Source organism: Cygnus olor, chromosome 1 (assembly GCF_009769625.2).
Source record: "Cygnus olor isolate bCygOlo1 chromosome 1, bCygOlo1.pri.v2, whole genome shotgun sequence".
Taxonomy (NCBI): domain Eukaryota; kingdom Metazoa; phylum Chordata; class Aves; order Anseriformes; family Anatidae; genus Cygnus; species Cygnus olor.
The window spans coordinates 3,922,518-3,941,299 of record NC_049169.1 but is presented as its reverse complement, the minus strand read 5'-3'; the positions used below and the strand labels follow the sequence as shown (position 1 = coordinate 3,941,299).

Genomic DNA, 18,782 nt, shown 5'->3' with positions numbered 1-18,782 from the left:
GCTGCACCTCTTCTTCCAAGTTACCCCAATACACTGTCCCACAGAAAGCACCAGGATGAGGTCCCTGTGGCCTGTCCACGAGATGCATCTCGTGGGACACTAGCTGAGGAGACAAAATTTATGGTCTTAAAATCCCCTGTAACTTTCAAGGAAGAAAAATAAGTCGGAAATAACATTCTGAACCTGCATTGTTCATTGGAGCAGGAACATTTCTCAACACCGGCTGAAAGCCTGCTCAGAAATGGGTCCAAGCAGCTTGAGCAACGTCCTGTGCAAGTTCCCAACCTCACAAGGCAAGTGCAAAACACATCTCCCCCCCGTAAGCTGCTAAATCAGACAGACAACTGACTCCCTAGGCTGCAGAGACAAACACGGGGCTTTAAAATTGTTAGAGGATAATTACACGGCCAAGAGCCGGGGATATTCCGGTCTCAGGAATCTGATACTGTTTTCCCTTGAAATGAAATCTGGCTGAAGAATTTCAGGCTTGGTCCCAACAGAGAGGGTCAAAGGGTGCGGAGCTGTGAGGGAGCCAAAAATCCAGATTTTGACGCTGTCACTGTCTCCATGACACCAATATTCACCTTCTTGTGCCTCCTCCTGATGGGTCCTTTCAGTTATATCAAACAAACGCTTCACAGCTTGCCCTGTGCTTTTATATCGGGTGTGAAATCCCCCGCTGGAGCCCTGGGATTGAATCAGGGTGTGATGCCACGAGATGCTAAACTCGACCAGAGGTTACCCAGCTCCTGAGCGAGATGCCACAAGGCACTGACCCAGCCCAAAATCCTGCTGGGTGGAAAGAAAAGGGTGCTTATAAGGCTTCTGTGTCCCAGGTGGGGCTGTGCCAGCTCAGATTGCCCCTGCCCTGCTGCCAGCACAACCCGTAAGGTGCCACGGTGCTTTGTCCAGATACATCAGCAGAAATAGGGCCATCTGCTCATGCCTGATCCAGACCTTATCTGTGCCGCAAAACGATGCAGCAGGTCCAAGATTTGCCCTACTCTGAGCACAGATTGCTACAGGGGTCATTTAAATGGCCTTTTTTTGGGGTGGCTTGTAGGAGGTTGGGTTAATTAGGAGCTTAATTCCCCAGCCCCGTGGTGCACGTGGGATGCAGCCCTCCATCGGAAACACCCTAGGGACCAGCCTATTTAAGGTGGAAGATGGTCACCCTCCGGAAATCACAGCCTCTCATTATCCCGAGGACTCTGGCTGTTGAATTATTGCCCAACGCCTTATTTGCACCTGCCTTTCATTAAGGGCCGGGATCGTTATCTCATCATCCCTGCTTATTAAATCAAACAATGGCAAAGGCTGCGGCCTCTCATTTGGGGACTGACTCACCTTGTGATGTAACAGGGACAACCTCAGCAGTGCCATGGTGACCGGCAGGCTCCCCAGGAGCACTGATGTCACCGAGCCAGCTGCCGGGGATGTAGGGGAATCTCCTCTAAGAAGCCAAGAAGCACCAACACGAAGCTCTTGGCCACGGCACTGTGAAAGTTTCAGGCTAGCCTGAGGGTGGCTAGGGTTAGGGAGGAAGCAAACCTTGTGGTTTGTGCTCGTAGGCAGCAAAATGCGGCAGATTAATCACAGCCTGGGAAAAAGGATGTTTTTTTTATCTCTGCTATCATCCCCTGCTAATATCAGTGCAGGTCCTGGTATGGGGTTTTTTCTATCAGGGGTGATAAAACACCATCCTACAGGGCAGCATCCTGGGAGGATCTGCTGTTGGGAGCATCCACAAGAAGGCTGTGGGTAGTATTTGGGAAGGATTTGTGTCACTTTGGGTGTCTGCAAGGAGCTGGTCACTTCTGACCATCTGCAGAGAAAAATGGGCGCTCCTGGAGTGATTAACCTGCCCTGCCACGGACACTAAAACCAGGTTAAGTTGATCCTGGAGGTGTCTGTGGCCTGTGAGCATGAGGGGAGAGCTCAGTGCATAGTCTACAGCCAAGCTATCCGATGCAAATCCTGGTGGGCTCCAGGATGAGCTGATCCAAAACACAATTCCTTGCTCCTCAAGACTCAAGCCTTGCTTCTCGAGACACAAACCCACACTGGGAGTTAGGATGAAGCTTTGAGGAGGAGCTACATTTCGAAACTGCGTACGTGCTGAGTATCTTTCCACGCCCTTGTGAGCACGTCTGCTGTATCGACAACCTGCTTGTCCCTGCTTCCTTGCAGGGCTGGGACCATGCAGGCAATGGCAGGTGATGGTTGCCCAACAGCATCCCACACCTCGATCCCAGCTGAGAAGAACCACGGCTGGGACCAGCACCACTCCTCGGTTCCCTGTTCCCTCCCCAAGGGCTCACCTCTCCATCCAGTTGATGGAAACCACAAGCCACCAAGAAGTGAAGTCTAAGTGTCCCAGGCTGTTGTCGCATGCTTTTAAACCTGAGACCTGCGGGGACTTTTAGGATGTTTGTGAAAAACAACCAAGCGTGTATGGTCAATAGGTTGAAATTCAGAATAGGAAGGTCCATGACTACGCTGAAAGATGTCCAAGGACCAGCCAACTGAAAATCCATTGTGAGATGGCAAGGATTTCTGAGTTCTCTGAACCAGGAATGAAAATGATCAGGAGATGAAAGATATCTTGATGAAAGATGAGGATCTGCTCTTGATGGACATCTCAAGGAGGTCTGTCTTCAGCTGTGGGAGCCAGGCTGAGTTTCCATATCTCTTGCTGGAGCTCTGCACAGCCCCAGGTAACCTTTCAGATCTCCTAATGACTTAACCAATTTCCAGAGCTGAATCTGCTGGAAGCAGACTGCACAGGTTGCTGGAATGCAGAGGTTAAATAACCAGATTTTCTTATCAGGCTTTTCTCAAATTTTGTTCTGCATGTAGAGAAAATATTTCAATTTATCTAATTCCTACCAGAAGTTTTCAATTTATGTATTTTGTTTAATCATTTCCATGCCATGGAGACCTAGCTGGAAAAAAGAAAAGTCTAAGATGGTCCAAAAATATTTGCAGAATTTCGTATCTTTTTTCACTGATATTTTCCAATCAGACATGAAAAATATTAACGGGAAATTTCTCTGAGATATTGGGTCAAACTGAAATATGGGGAGCTTGCTGCCAACATATTTTCTCAAATGTATTTGCATTTTCCAAGCCACAATGACAAGCAGTTAACAGCTTCTTGGGGGTGGGGGTGGGAAAAGAAAGGAAAAGGAAAGAAGAAAACTCGGCTGAATGTTTAGATTTCTGCCCTGGACTTTAGCAGATAGCAGCCAACTGGCATTTGGGGACATGGTGGTTTGGTAGGGAACAGGAGGGCAGCCACCATGCTTCGTAACATTAGGAATGACCCAGTTTTCTCCCCAGCCAGCTGCTGCCACTTGAGCTAAGAACCAGAGCCATGAGATCTGGGACGCACAGATGGACGCACACGTTTCCCATCCCATTGACCATGAGCTGTCCCCACTGAGTGTGATGGAGAAGGGGGAAAACCACTCATACTGCGCCTGCTTTGGTATTTCTGGCACCACCGCTCACTGGGGAATCAGAGCGCACACTCCTTGCCCTAAGGGGGCTGCAATTTCCCCTTCCTACTCCTCAAACCCCAAACAAACAGCTGCGGGGGGCTCATCCCACGTGTTCCTCTGCACTGTGTCCTCGTGTTCAGCGCTGTGCTGGGGGGCTCAGCACGTCCCTGCTTGCAACGCCCTGGTGCTGACGCACTGGCAGTGACGGCGAGGTCGGGGCAAGGGTTTCGCATTTCCCTGCCCGGCTGTTTACCCCGGGCTCAGGCTGCATCCAAACAACTGCTACAGCACGTCCTGAGTCACCACAGGCTCTGGCAGCCGAGCGGGTTCGCCTGCCAGCTTCCCAGTACAGAAAGCGAGCCGGGCTCAGGATGAAGGCACAACCTGCCTTTGCTTCGTGCCATGCGTTTATTGCCTGGGTTTGGGTGGTTTGGGGCACCTGAGTGATGGGCGCATCGTTCCTGCTGCTGGACAAAGCATCGTGATGATGTGGTTGGAGAGGCTCTGAGGTCGGGCAGGCTCTGGGGTTTGAGAGGCTCTGGGGTCAGGTAGGTTCTGGGGTCGCCCAACCCATGTGTTGAGCCAACGGGAGCCCCAGTCTGCACCCCTGTGTGTGCTGGCACTCACAGAGGTGTGCATGGATCCCAGAGCATCTCCCAAACTTGCCAGCTCTGTAAGAGCAAGGTCTTCCTGCAGCCCCAGCCGCCAGGCATCCCACCAGTGTGGGCTTGGGGTGAAGGCAAGGGTCGCATTAGCTGCACTCCCCCTCATTTTCAGCCCATGGTGTGAGCAGGGATGTGCTGTGGGTCCCCTCCCCATCTCGCCTTAAACTGATGCTCCTTCCAGAGGTGGCCAGCCCCAAAAACCCACCCCACACAGCCCACCAAGCCTGGACAAGTACGGCTCCCTCGGGCCGTGGGACACGTGCGGGATCACACGCGATCGCCTCCATCCCTGCTGCCTTCTGATGCTACTTAAAAATCTGGTCATTTTGCATTCAGACAGAGTCAAGTCATTGATGAAACGGGGTGACTAAGCCCTGGCACACATCAGCCACATCCCTCGCTGCTTTGTCTCCTCTAGTTTGTAGCCGGGCCGTTAGCCACCGCGGCGCCAGCGCCAGCTCAACCTCGTGGCTGCAAGCACAGCCCGGTAGCACACCAGAAAAGGTACCAATAGGTTCTCCAAAATTTGGCTCTCAGACTGTAAATCAGTCTCTAGAAAAGCCCTCTTTCCACCCACGTGTCCTCCACCAAGTTACGCAAATCGCTGCCATTGCAACAACAATTTGTTAGGCATTCTTTGATGGTTTGTTAAATTGCTCTCGGATTCACAGTGTTTGACTTGGGTCAGTTTCTGAGCAGCTCAGCTGCACCCAAAAATTAAAAAAAAAAAATAAAAAATATAAAAGAGGGGAAGAGAGATTGAGGAAGAGGAAACCCAGCAGCAACCAGAGGCAATTTCACGTTTAAGAGGACCAAAGGGTTTGCAGACCGTGTTCCCCCTTGCACGTGTTGTTCCCAGCTGCTGAGGTGGAAACCCACTGCCTGCCTTTGGCAAAGAAACCTCAGAGAAACAAGCAAACATATCACTGCTGACAGGTGCCTCTTCTGCCTTAACTCATCCCGCTCAGGGCACGGTTCAAAACACAGCGATTTTGGTAGCAAAGCTGCTTCAGAGTCCCTCATCCCACCCCAGAGCCCTGTCCTCAGCTGTCAGCTGGACCTGGGTCTCCAGCTGGGAAATGGACCCAGACTGGAGAAAATATAACGGCTTTTTTAAATTTATTTTTTATTATTTTTTGCAAAGGTAGTGTTGTTTCGCAGTGTGGGTCCATCCCCGGAGCAGTGGTGTTGGCACAAAACCGGGCAGCATCCCGTGGTGCTGGGGTGAAGGAGCTTCCTTGGGCTGCAAAAGCCCAAATCCCAGCCCCTGCCACATCCCGCTGCTCCTGTTAGAAATCCCTCATTAATCAGAGGGCTTTCTAAGAAAATCATTGAGCAGGATTAAAACCAAGTCAAAAACTCCGATCTCTGCCCTGGGCATGCTACAGTCTCCTATTGGCATCAAGGTTGGATGTTTGCCCAGATCACACCCTGGGGTGAAGGGACCAGTTTCCTCCAAAATTATATCCCTGGTTAAGAAGCATTTATTCTCCACTCATGCAGGATAAACTGGCAGTGCCCATCTGTATTTTTAGGGGCAGAATAACTTGGTTTCTTTGCGTCCCAACACAGAAATCAGCACTGTGGCTCTGTGGTGGGCATTTAGTCCCTGCCTTGAAGCCCAAGAGCAAGGCATCAGAAGTGCAGGAGCAGCCAGAGCACCCCAGGGACTGAAATTTGTGCACGGGCAGGGGGGCTCCATCCCCCCTGGGGGCTTGAAAACAGATGTGAGTGCAGGAGGCAGGATGCCTGATTTTACCCTGGAACCACTTGCAATAAACCCTAGCGAGTTTAACAAATTCTGCTGTTTACCAAGCCGAGCTGTTACCGAGCTTTCCTAGAAATCTCGGTGGAGGAGACCTAGGCACCAGCTCCTGCTGCTCGTGTCCCTGCTGGTGACTGGGGAAGTGGAGGCAGTGAGGACATCCTCCTCGCGCACGCGTGAGCGGGGCGTGCACAGCCCGTGCACGCTCCGCGGGCTTGCATGTGCTCGGAAGCCCCACGGCCCCACCATCCGCCGCGTGCCTGCCAGAAAAGAAGCTGTAAACAAGTTTACCCTGCTGCCCTGCAAAAGGGCTCTCCCCGGGTAAGCTCGGGCAAGCGAGCTGCCAAGAGGAGTGCTCGGGGAGGGAAATAAATCATCTTGTCTGGAAGGGGTTTTGTGTTGCAGCTGGTTTAACTCCAGCCCTGCCGTGTCCCTGCCCAAAAACCTGCTGCCGGTCCTACCAGGCGAGCCAAAACCAGGGCTGAGGCTGCTCGGGAACACAGCAGCACCTCCTTTTTTTCTAGTAAATTTAATATTTCATGTTCCCCAGCCCCAAAGCAGCACCGTTTCTACCTGGGTTGTTTCACAGGGAGATATTTGTACACCCCAGCCTCTGCAGCCTGAGCTCAGATACTCTGTTCCCAGAACAAATACAGCTTTTCCCACTTTCCAACCCAAATCTCTCTGGGTGGGGTTTTAACACCTACACGGGCTGATGTTCAAGCCATGTGTCACACTACCCTAAGGTGCAGAGCAGCGATGCACACCGGGATGTCCCTGCCCTGGGACAGGGGACACACGTTGCGTGCTCCGGCAGGGACAGGTTTGATGCAGAGTGCGCTGGAGCTGCAGATAAGGGGTTTGGATCCCTGCCACGCTGCTGCCAGAAAGGAACCGGCAGCAAGACTGCAAGCACCCTGCAGAATTGTGTGCGTGGCCCCAAATCACTGGGGATGCACCAGGCTCCAGTGGGGATTTCATTTTCGCATGTGGCAGGGAGGAGATGGCACCCGGAGGGATGCTCTGCCCGGGATGGGATGCAGCCAGACACATAGAGGACAGCGTGACCACAAGTCCTGGGGCAGAGCCACCAGCAGGTGCCCCGGGGTTGTCTCACCAAAGCTCCCCATGAAGCCCCAGGGCACTGGGAGGTTGGGGACAGCCCGTTTCGGTACAGTAGCAGTGTCATGGCTACACGCAGCCAGGTACAGTGCGTCGGACTTGTCGTTCCATGGTATCAAGTCACCGCCTTTGCTAGAAATAGCACGGGCTCGTTGCAGCCTTGTGCCTCTCCGCTCGGGTCCTGAAGGTCTCCAAAAAGCCACAGCCACCAGCATAGCGCTGCACCCTCCGCTGCCTCAGTTTCCCCTGCCACAAGTGATAAATCTCAGATGGGGATTAAAGGACTCAGATGGGGATTAAACCCTTAGATGGGGAATAAAGGACTGGGGAGAAGGGCTAAGAAACTCAGCAGCCAAACACGAACCAACAGCATGATGCTCCTGGGGTAAAAACTAAATAAATAAAAGTCCCTGATCACCTTTTTTTTCAGCCTTTCCGCTGTGAAAATGTGTCTATGTTTCATAAACTGCTGGGTGCCCTGTGGAGACTGAAGGCAGCACTCGTTTGCGTGCGTGCACGCACGCAGCAGGCGAAAAGCGATCACGCCTTGCCGGCTGCTGGTTTTGAAATCCTCCCACATCCCTCGGCGAAGAGCCTGCGGTCATCTGATTTTAGGCGAACACCTCCAGAGCTCGCCTTCACCAGGCGGGATGGCTCCTGCCACACGCAAGAATGCAGGGATGAAGCTCCTGTCATCGCAGCAGGGAGGCGATGGGGAGGGAGGTAGGGTTGTTTTACGGCAAGATGAATTTCTCTGTAGTTGAGGGTGTGTTGGGAAGGGGTGACGCACGCCTAGGTGGGCTTTTTTGACATGAGGTGGTCACTGAGCATGGTGTTCAGCTGGTGGCACATGTAAAAAGCAGTTGGGTTGTGCCACTGCCTCTTCATCATGTAAATATGGCATGGGAGAGTCCTCCATCGGTGCAAGAGGGAGGCTGGAGACCAAGAGGAGGGTTCTTTGACGGTTTCTCCAGCAGCCCGAGCTGCCTGCTGGGTGTCTGGCCCTGGGAAGGCAGGTTGGAGGCACGTCTGCCTGCTCCCAGCTTAGGAAATGCTATCAGGAATCGCATCTTTACGTGGTTTCAATTCCCAGACTCAGGAAGTCTGAGAGGCTCTGATAACCTGCTTAACCCACCGTCTGGTTTCCGTGGGTCCCCAAAATCCCCACTGGACATCACAGCTCCCCTGAAACAGCTCTAAGCCTCCTGCCCCCATTTAAAGCTGGGCGGTGGGTCCAGCTCCAGCACAACCCCTGGACACGGTGACTCCTTAAACCCATTAAAAGCTCTTAATGAATGCTACGAAAGCTAAAGTAAGTGTAATGTCACAAAGACAGTGGAGAGGTCGGGCTCGTCGAGTGCTTTCTTGCAGGTGAGGAGAGCAGGGACGTGCTCAGATGGATGGGATGGGGGCACGGATACCTGTGAGTTTGGGTCATTTGCTCGTGTTTTTGCTCCAGAAGCCAGCCAGGCAAAAGGAGCTCAAATTAAACCAAGAGCCACAAGGAAATCACCCCGGTAAGAAGCACATTCCCGGGGGAAAGCAGGACACGAGGGAGTTTCCAGTCTTCCAGGAAAGGTGATGGCTGAAAACAAGGCGACGATTTAATGAAAGCACGAGCCAGTGAGTCAGGGAAGCTGGAGACAGCTCCGCTGCACATTTCCTGCCTGCCCTTTGAGCAGATGGCTGTGAGCAGACGCCCACACGGGCACGGACACCAGGACGGACCCAAGGGGGGGGCCGGGACACTCAGACCCCCCCAGAAGCTCCCGCCTGCTTCTCCTGAGCTGCGTCACCCGGAGGAGCAATTCACCCGTGCTCGTAAATCCCCCTTTGAGCTGAAATGCTGAGGAGTGCCGGGAAAGCAGAGAGGAGAGGAGCGAGAGCTGACGTGAGCAGCAAACTCAGCAGTGCACGGGTTTGCAAGCCAGAAAGCAGCAAAAAGGGGAGAGAAAATACCCGCTTAAGGACCAGGAACCTGCAGAAAAGCACATCTCCGCCCTGAGCTGGAATCGCCCTGGAAAAGTCTGCAGCAGGGTGTGTTACCACCTGAACACACACACGGGTTGTGATTTAAGGGAAGAGCGCAATAAAGGGACGCGGAGCAAAAATAGCACCAGGATGTGGCACTGGCCTGCCCCTTCCCTTCGTACTCGTGTGCCGAAAGCACCTCTGTTCCCCCTAACCATTCAAAGAGCTTCCGTGACCTCAACGAGCAGAAATAGGGCCAGAAGACATCCGTGTGCCCCTGGAGGGGACATTGCAAACCAGGGCTCCGGCACCAGTTTGGAGGTGCTGTGGGACATCCAGCACACCTGTAGCGGGGTCAGTAGGTGCAGCAGAGCAGGTCTCTGCCCTACAAGTGGCTCCAGGGCTGAATTTGGGGTTTTTGTCACAGTCTCCAAGATCTCCAGACAGCTCAGCTGATGGGGGGTGGATCGGTCCAGGAGGCTGGTGTGATGTAGGGAGGAAGGACCTGGGTCAGGGCTGGTTTTTCAAGCCTGCTGTTCTCCCCTCTATGGTGGGTGCTCATCTTCTCTAGCCCTTTGGTTGGATCCATCTCGGCTGCGTGCTGCCAGTGTGAAGCCAAGCATCTGTCTCTCTTTGTGGGCACTGGAGATGGAGAGGTCCCCTTAGGGCTATAGACCCCATCCACCATAACCACCCCTCTTCTGATCCTGCTTGCCCATTGCCTCCTGGGGGGACATGGATGTCTGGCTCATGATGAAGACCTTACTCCAGGGGGTTAAGCAAGGCGAGACCTATCTGGCCCCATGTGATACGTGCAAGGACGCCCTCCAGACCGCTCTCAGCCCGGGGAAGAGATGTTTAATCCAACTCATGTGCACAGCAATCACGGGGCACCACCTCCCTTCCTGCTACCAGCCCAGCTGATAAGGACAGAGCTCAGGTTTCAGCCACAGACCCCTCAGGAGCCCCCAGACCCCCCCCTTGTGCGTTTTCCAGCATCCCTCCTTCCTCTCCTGCCCCCACGAGCCGTGGCCGCTCCTCCAGATGCTGCACAGGACCCCAACGCCGCGTGGTGACAAACCATGGCCACTCCGTGCGCGCCACAGGGCACGCTCCCCAGGGGATTTCCCCAAAACACACCCAGCAGCCCTGTCTGGAGACGGGGCGTCCTCCAGCCCGGGTCAGCAGGTCCATCACGCCTATGGCTCTTCTAATCTCCACCTTGCTATCAGCTCTTCCTGCTCACCCTGCAGAGACAGCGTGCTCAGCACCACCAACTCTCTCTCCATGGCCTCCAGTCCAGCAGTAACGTGCCCTGATGACCAGCAATCCCAGCAGGTCTCCTTGTCCAACAGCTAAAAGCCAACCCCAGCCTTTAGATACAGCCAGAACCTTACTCGTGATATCAACCATTATTTATTTCATCTGGGAAACGCCTCGCATCCATCCTGCCCCTTCTACCTGCCCAGTTGCTGTGGCCATGCCCAAGGGAGCCCATTGCCACCAGCATCCCGTGCTCGACCTTTGCTCGCTGCATTTCAGCCTCATCTCCTGCACCTTCCCAGCCTGCAGCACCGCGAGAAACTCATTTGTCCTTTGACAGATGACGAACGCCCTGTTCTCTGCCAAGATCCTGTCTGCTTAACCTGCACATGCTCCCACTCTTCCCCACATCAGTAATTAAACTGTGTTTTTTGGGCCAGGGGCAGGGCGTTTTAGCTGGGAGCTCCCATGGCTGGGGTTTGCCAGCACCCAAGAAGGGGACTTTCTCCAGCACGTTCCAGCTGATGCTATAAGAAACCAGTTCCTGCCCGTCCCTTCTAATTGTCCTCAAGCAGGACAGAAACACTTTCCCTATTATCTGAAGCTGCCAAAAGAGCCTTGAGGTTGGCTGAATGGCGGCTGCTGCGGGCAGGAACCGCAGACCCTGGGGCGATGCCACTGCCTGCAGTGCCTGCAGTGCAAGGAGGCAGAGCAGAGCCACGACACCCAGAATTCATCACAGATTTGTCAGGGAGACCCAGGAAAGCGATGCCAAAGCTGCAAGCAGCGAGAAGGCAGCAGAGCTAGGGGGGAGTTTGCATTTTAGGCCCGCAGGATACTCCGTTTCTGCACGCAGAGGGGTGCAAGGATGGCTCAGGGCCTCCCCAGGGAAAGTCCTGAAGGCTCCATGTGCCTCGGGCTACTTGGGATTTGCAGAGCAGCAGCCTCCAGGCACAGCCTCCTCTTTGCAGATGCTCAGAGCAAGCCCTGTGGTGAGGTGCTGCCCCAAAAAGGCTCCCAAAGGAATTGCTCGGCCTCCTGGCCAAGCTGGCTGGAGTCCCCATTTCCCCCTGCGAGGAGCAGGCTCTCATCCAAACTCCCACAGACCTATTGTGGTCTCAGAGCACTGTCCAGCCTCCATCTGCAAGAAGAAAGGGTCCTTGGGAGGGTCATCAGCATGAGCTCGGCTTGGCTCAAGGATATGGACCAACCCCATCCACACGGGCCTCCGAGCTGTGCTGGACCTACCCAAGGTCCTCTTGGAGGAGCTGCAAGCTGCTGGCAGCTGCTCTGGCGTTTCAAGGTTGACCTCTAGAGGAGGTTTGTAGAGGAGCGATGGCTGGGACAGCGGCCACGAGGTAGGTGCAGGACCGAATTGCTCACAGCAGGGTGACAAGGACTTGCAGTGCCCCAAGAACCTAGTGGTGACAGCGAGCGCGGCATGGTATGGTGCCACGATAAATTGGTCTTCCCCAATTCAGGCGTGCAGGGAAGGACCACGAGGAAATAAAGCCTCATTCCTGCAGCCCCACCACGTGTCCCCAAGGGCTGGAGACCTGTGTGGGGTTTCTGTTATTGGGAACAAGGCTGAGGACATGGCAGGGCCAGGTGAGCAGCCCTTCAACACGGGAGGCTCCCCCTCGCTTTCCGTGCTTTTAAAGCCTGACATGCTCTGCTTTCCTCCTACTGCCCACCGCCCACTCTCTCCTTCCTCTCTAAACGAAACCATTTATCACCTAAAATTAAATCGGGACCTGAAACCTGCTGTGCTGTCAGGATGCGAGGGTGTGAACCACATCATTTTTCACTGAGCCTTAAAAGATGACATAAATCTCCGCGCCGGAGACCACGGGCGCAGCGAACACGGCTGTGGGCAAACCACTGCACACCCAAACCATCCTCCCCACAAGAGGGAGAAGGGAGAAAAACCCAACCCAGCTGCCTCTTCCAAAGCCCCATTTCTTCCCCTGATGCCCTTGCATGCCCCACCAACCTCAGGGTTTAGGATCCCTGCGGTGGTACCCTCTGCCCCAGCACGGCACCAGCTGCACACCAGCTTGGAGACATCTGCTCCAGCAAAGTTGGGTGAGAGGCTGAGCAGCACCTTCTCCCCATGTCCTTGCGTGTCTCGACCTCCCCCTGCCCTTGTGCCTCCTGGAGAAGACTTCTCTCCCCTGAGTTTCTCCTCCCCGTATTGCTCCTGGGACAAGGAGCCACCCTGAGCATCCCCACCTCGATCCCCCGATGGGACACACCGTGATGAGGAAGAGGAGGTGATGTGAAGGCCTCCATTTCACAGCAGCCCCAAGGAGGATGGGAAGCTCGTCCACCCACCCATGGGGCAGCAAACATGGCCACCAGGGCTTTGGGGGCCCAAGGTTGGGTCCTCCTTGCCCCATGCTGCCAAGCTGGGGAACAGCAAGACTGCTGCTTGCTGGGATGGGGTTTCATGGAAAAAAAAAAAAGAGGTGATATGGGCATTGGGGAGCAGAATGGTGTGATAGGGGGCTGCCTGGGTGGGATGAGCCTCCTGAAAGCATTTCTTCTCCCAGTTTCCCACCAGCACAGCTCATTGGGCTGAGCATCTCCCAAGGACCCACACAATGCATTCAAGTTGCCGTTCTCAGCCTGCATCCCCCAAAACACAGCACGGAAACCTTCCTGCTTCCCTCTCCTCCCTTCCACCACCCGGAGCTGACTTATTCCCCTGTAGCAATGAGAAAGAAAAGCCCCACAACCAAGGGGACGCAGCCTGCCTTTCTCCCACCCCATCACAGCATCCTCGTGCCCCACCACAACACGAAAACAGGAGATGCAACAAAACCCGGCGCCCCCATTTCTCACCGCTGCAAGGAGGCCCCGGGGACACCCCAGTGCCCTCCCTGCTCCCCACCCCGGGGCGGGGGGAGCACCCTAGGGTGCCGCCACCCCTCGGCCCCCCGCCACCCAGCCCTACCTTTGCGGAACGGCATGGGCGGGAGGAGGCAGGTCTGCGCTGGGGCGCGATGTCCGGCTCCGTTTCTTGTTTTATTGCCCTCCTTCATCCGCTTTCTCCTTCTTCAGAAGGAAACGGACATATTTGGGCAGAAAGCGGCGTCATTTGGGGGCAGGCGCTGCGGAAAGGAGGAAGTTCGTGGGGTTTTGCAGCTTTAACCCTTGGCACCCCGGAGACTGCAGGGCTGGGAGGGAAGCTTCTCTTCTCTTCTCTTCTCTTCTCTTCTCTTCTCTTCTCTTCTCTTCTCTTCTCTTCTCTTCTCTTCTCTTCTCTTCTCTTCTCTTCTCTTCTCTTCTCTTCTCTTCTCTTCTCTTCTCTTCTCTTCTCTCTCTTCTCTTCTCTTCTCTTCTCTTCTCTTCTCTTCTCTTCTCTTCTCCCTTCCCTTCCCTTCCCTTCCCTTCCCTTCCCTTCCATCATTTTCCTTTCCTTTCCTCTTTTCTTCTCTTCCCTTCTTCTTTTTTTTTTTTTTTCCCCTTCCTGGAAGGACCAGTATAGAACTAGGCAGAATAGGCTGTATGAAGGTGGGATAATGGAGTTTTGGCCTTCCACATCACAGAATCACAGAGTCATTAAGGTTGGAAAAGACCTACAGATCATCTGGTCCAACCATCCCCCTACCACCAATATCACCCACTAAACCATGTCCCTAAGCACCACGTCCAACCTTTCCTTGAACACCCCCAGGGACGGTGACTCCACCACCTCCCTGGGCAACCCGTCCCAATGCCTGACTGCTCTTTTTGAGAAGAAATGTCTTCTAATTTCTAACCTAAACCTCCCCTGGTGTAACTCATCTCTGCCCATCCGAGACCAACAGAGCATCGATCCCATCATCTGTGTAGTGGTGCTGGGCTAAACTGGGAGCTACTCCCAACACCAGAAACTCAGATACCCCTCTTAGATATCCCCTGACACAAACAAGTCCAAGACCAAGGGAATCAGGGGTTTTTGGCAATCAGATCTTGCCATGCTAACATACAAATTCTCATCCCCAGGGACCACAGCAGGGACAGTCAGCACAGGGCTGGGGTGAGCTGAGAGATAAACCCCGAGTTTTGAAGCACCATCAGTGTGACCACAACTCAACCTGTGGTTCAGGCTGAAGCAGAAGGTGAAAGCCCATTTGCTGCAGGCTCCAGCCTCATCCAGACCTCCACAATGGTCAGTGTGAATCCTCCCTATCTGTTCCAGGGCAAAGTCAGCCAGGTTGGGCTTTAACACCTCTGTTGAAGCCAGTGTGTGAGGAGCACTCCCCAAAATGTTCCCCAGGTCTATTAAAGGAGCTGCAACCAGCTGGGGTGGCAGTGACATCAATGACTTAGGTGGCATCGCTGCCTCTGCCCTGCTCTGGGTATGGCTGCTGCACATGGAGATGTCCCTCAGCCTCAGCACAGCGAGAAGGACAAAAGCAGGGAAGACTTGGTGGCACAGGCTGCTGGGCTTCCTTCCCCCCAGCAACTGGAACCAGTTAGGGCAGCTGGCTTCTGTCCTAGCAAACACAACAGGGCGTGGGGCTGGGGCTCAACGTTGGGTGGGCAAACATTTTTGGGGGGCAAATAATCCCCCAAATGGAATTTCCTAGGGCATTTAGAAACCCTAAATGGCCACAGGCTGTGAAAATTCCATGCAGCCTGTGGAGCCTCTCATGTCTTTCAGGCTCCTTCCACCCCTTGCTTTACCCAGCAGGAGGCTGCAGGACAAAGACTGCTCTTGCACCGCATAGCCCTGGCTATTCCTTGCAGACGACATGCTGTCATCTTGCCGGTAAAACCTTTATTTGTTTATTTTTTTCCCTCCATTTGTTGGCTTTGTTCCCTCTGTGTCCTGTGGAGCAGCTCTGGTGCTCCATCCCCAGCAGGACCGGGAACCTGAGTCACCGTGTTGCACTCCTCCAAGTGCTGAGCTTCCAGCTCTCAGGCTACACCCTCCACCGAATCTGGTCCCTAGGAAACAATTTGAAAATGAAGAAAACACCTGGACGATAACTGGCATTTGCTCCCATTGCTCTATGCATCAGGCTAGAAGGCTCTCAGATGGGACCACTCTTGGTCTCCTGCTTCTCCATGGGCACTCTCTAGAAAGCAGATTACAAGCTCCATCCAAGGCCATCGTAGGAGTAGGAGCATCTCGTTGCCTCATCCTCTATATGAGACACCATTGTTGTTGTTCGCCCACAGAAAGCACCTCAGGCATCTAAGTGGTGCCAGGCAGTTTAAACGCACAGGAAAGCCTTCAAAAATAGTCTGGGGATTTCTGGTACACTGGGATTCTCCATCCCTTACCCACTGTTTAACAGCATTTCTGTCTGTGGTCTAACATGAATGATGTAAAAGTAGTAGTAGTAGTAGTAATAATAATAACAAATACATGTGGAAAGTGGTACCAAGAATGGATTTAGACGAGTCTGAACAGCACCTGGTTCAGGCTGGGGAGGCGAGGACGACTCTTCTCTCAGTAGAGCACAAACACCAGGCTGCACGGGCAGAGAAGGCAGCTTGGCATCACCCAGGCTTTTAGGAACAGGTTGGGTGAACCCGCTGGGAGCAGTCCTAGCCAGCCCGGATCCTGCCTCGGGCCGAGGGATGGTTTAGATGGCTTCTGAGATCTTCCCAAGGTCCCTTTGCTGGGAGGAGCAGTGGCAAGTGCCAGCGCCTTTCCCAGATGCGGTCTGTAGGAAAACAGATCTCCACGGGAAACAACAGTAGGATTTAATGACCACTGATATTTCAGTGGGGTTGTTCAGTTAAAGGTAACCCAGAAAGGAGTCCTTTTACCTTTATACCAGGTTTTAAGCCTGTGTTTAGCCTGGATGCTGACTGCATGCGGGTCTGCGGGCAGGAGGACAGCGCATGCAGACAAAATGGGGTGAGGATCCAGCCCAGGCTCCAGACAAACTCTGCTAAAACCCCAAACAGTTCATTTTCATCAATATTGCATACTTCAAGGGGCGTGAGAAATGGGATGCGCTGCCACGCCAAGCTGCTCAGCATTTCTGCACGTACCTAAGGGAATCGGAGACAGCTCATACAGGGAGGAAGGGATATTTCCACCGCTGATTGCCCGGCCAGGAAACCCGTATTGAGTTGACCTCCCTTTCCCATCAGCGGCACGGTGAGATGATGCGAAGCAGCCGTCTGCATGCCAGGGATGTGGGTGCTTGTCTTGGGCTGGAGCCATGAGGTTGTTTCATGCTGCAAATCAGACTCAGGGATCTCCTTCGCTGTGAGGTTTGTACGCTACAAGCAAACGAGAACGCAAACAGCTCGTTTAAAATATTTATGTCTAAAAACTACTTGTGTGGCACGAGCCCAAGAAAAGCAAGGGTGCTCGTAATTGCTGGTGCTGGATGCACTGTAGGGCATGCTTACATGAGCAGCCCTGCTTGCATAATCCCATTTTGTCCTTTTATAAGACGCTGGAGTCCCTGGGCAGGCTCTTAGCCCCTGGCCTCACCCCTTGGATGACACCTTGCTTGAAGGTGCTGCTCTCCCAGACCTTATCCCACTGCTCAGATCTTTTTCTGCTGCTGTTACCCTAAGTAAATCTTTCCCAGCTCTATTCAGTGACCAGTCGCTGGCCAGCAGTGTGTTGTTAATAGCCCCAAGCCCTCTATTTTCAGCCTGTGCCCACATTTCCAAGGTTTTTGCTAACTATCCCCTGCTCCAGCTCCACGGAGCAGTCAGAGAGATGGTACCGAGCCCTGTTTTGCACAGCGAGCTCTCCCCACATGCTGATAACAGGCCTGATGATTCAGGCTTGCAAATTTAGCAGAAGGGAAAGTTGCAGAGAGGCTTGTGGCTTCTCACTAGCAGTGGCAACGCCGTTCCTGCTCAGACAGCAGGCAGCACAGGCAGGTCATCAGGGCTTAAGGTGCAGCATGGACTGGAAACAAGCAGCTTTTGGAGACTTTCCAGCCAGGCCCCACGTGCACTGCGGCCTGACCTAGACAGATTACTTTTGCTAGCCTAATATTAGAGCTGGCATCTTCATATCAAAAAGACTAGGTGCTCTGTAAAGGCATCAAGACAAGATTGGATTAGAGAGATGCAGGTCAGAGACTTAGGAAAAGGTGCTCTTGGTCTCTTGCATGGCTCTGGGTCCTGGTCTTCTGTTCTGCTCACAGCAGTCAGCTTTGGGGTTTTGGAGAGAAAGGCCCTGGAGCTGTGTAAGGCAGTGGACAGCATTTCCCATGAGTGATCTGCATGCAGCAATTACTGCAGCAGCACCACCCGCTGTCAGACACATACCTTAGTGGCTTTCTTGCAGATGCCTGCTCCAGCAGGTTCCTAAATGTGATTGTGCTCTTCCCATGCAGCAAACCCAGCCTCGCCTCTCCAGGGACCTTCCCATTGATTTCCATGGCTTTGAACTGCTGCTACACACCTTCCTGGCACTGAAGGGAGTGCCACATTCGAAGAAAACATCTACGTCCTTCTTCTGATGCATCTGGGGTGACAAATAATCAACTCCTTTTCACAAAGTCTGGGATTAGTGAGCCTGCAAGGTGAATCCATGCCATAAAGTTAAATATATATTTTTTTTTAGATCAGAAAAAAGTGTGTATTGGTTTTTATCAATGCCAACACCACCATTTTTATAATATGAAAATTATTTTATTTTCAGTCTTCCTGTGTTTTTGTTTGGTTGGTTGGTTTTGTTTTTTTGTTCTTTGAGCTTTGCCTCCAAAAGCACTGCAGGAAAAACAAAGATCGCCAACCAAAGCTTTGCCCATGAATAAAGCAAGGCACTGCATAGAAATAAAACTAAGCAAAACACTTTGAAATGGTCAGGCAGAAAGCAAATGGAAGACAAAATATATAACTGTGATCATTGACCATGTTATCAGGACTTCCCTTTTTTTCCTTTTTAGCCCTAAATTCCTGATTTCTTCCCAAAGCTGAGCCCTAGCAGGGGAACATGATACTTTTGGGACTGCATCTGCAGAAGCAACTCCATTGTGTTATATGGGAGGATGAGCAGAGCTTTAAATGGTTCCGTGCAGGAAGCATTCCTCTTAAATCTGTGCTTGAAGCAAACTCCTGAACCCTGGTTCATTTCCATAGGCTTACTTCCCTAGCAAGGTCTTCATATATTGCTGGGTAACTGTGTTACCCCCCAACACACATACAAAGGGGGAAGAATTATTGGGAATTTTTCCAGCCCCCATCCTCTCCCAGTGAGGACAGTGCAGTGGTGCAATGACAAAATCCCAGCACTTTCCTGCATTGCCTCAAACCACACAAAACCCATCCGTTTTCTCTTCGTGTCTTTACACAAGGAGCGGTGCTGGAGGAGCACCGCTTGTTTTGCTAGAGTATCACTTGAGTTTGGGTTCCTGGCTGCTATACGAGTTTTACAAGTGTGAAGCAGCAATGCCCAAAAAAAGTTACCCAGCTTTCTGCCCACAGCAAAAGGTGGAGAAGTCTGCGATGAGCTGAAGACCTTTGTCTTGGCAGGACCACATGGATTCCTGACCTCTTCACTTGCTGCGAGCTCTC

At 53.0% G+C, this 18,782-nt stretch overlaps 1 protein-coding gene and 1 long non-coding RNA gene across 8 annotated transcripts in view; one reads left to right on the top strand and one right to left on the bottom strand.

The window, feature by feature from the left end:
- The window catches only part of PFKFB3 (6-phosphofructo-2-kinase/fructose-2,6-biphosphatase 3), a 40,170-nt gene extending 26,779 nt beyond the window's left edge, over positions 1-13,391 (bottom strand). For 3 of the 7 annotated variants that reach the window (XM_040546489.1, XM_040546518.1, XM_040546474.1), the window contains exon 1: positions 13,246-13,373. In XM_040546489.1, coding sequence (XP_040402423.1) covers positions 13,246-13,333 — 88 coding nt within the window. In that variant the 5' untranslated portion in view covers positions 13,334-13,373. Of the gene's footprint in view, positions 1-13,245 lie in introns of all 7 variants that reach the window. The other 4 variants (XM_040546530.1, XM_040546480.1, XM_040546507.1 and 1 more) reach the window with 3 other exon arrangements.
- Positions 2,588-12,762, top strand: LOC121064672. Its single transcript, XR_005816618.1, has 2 exons — positions 2,588-2,717; positions 3,343-12,762. It is a non-coding gene; the product is annotated as an uncharacterized LOC121064672 (long non-coding RNA).
- Positions 13,392-18,782: the final 5,391 nt, after the last annotated feature.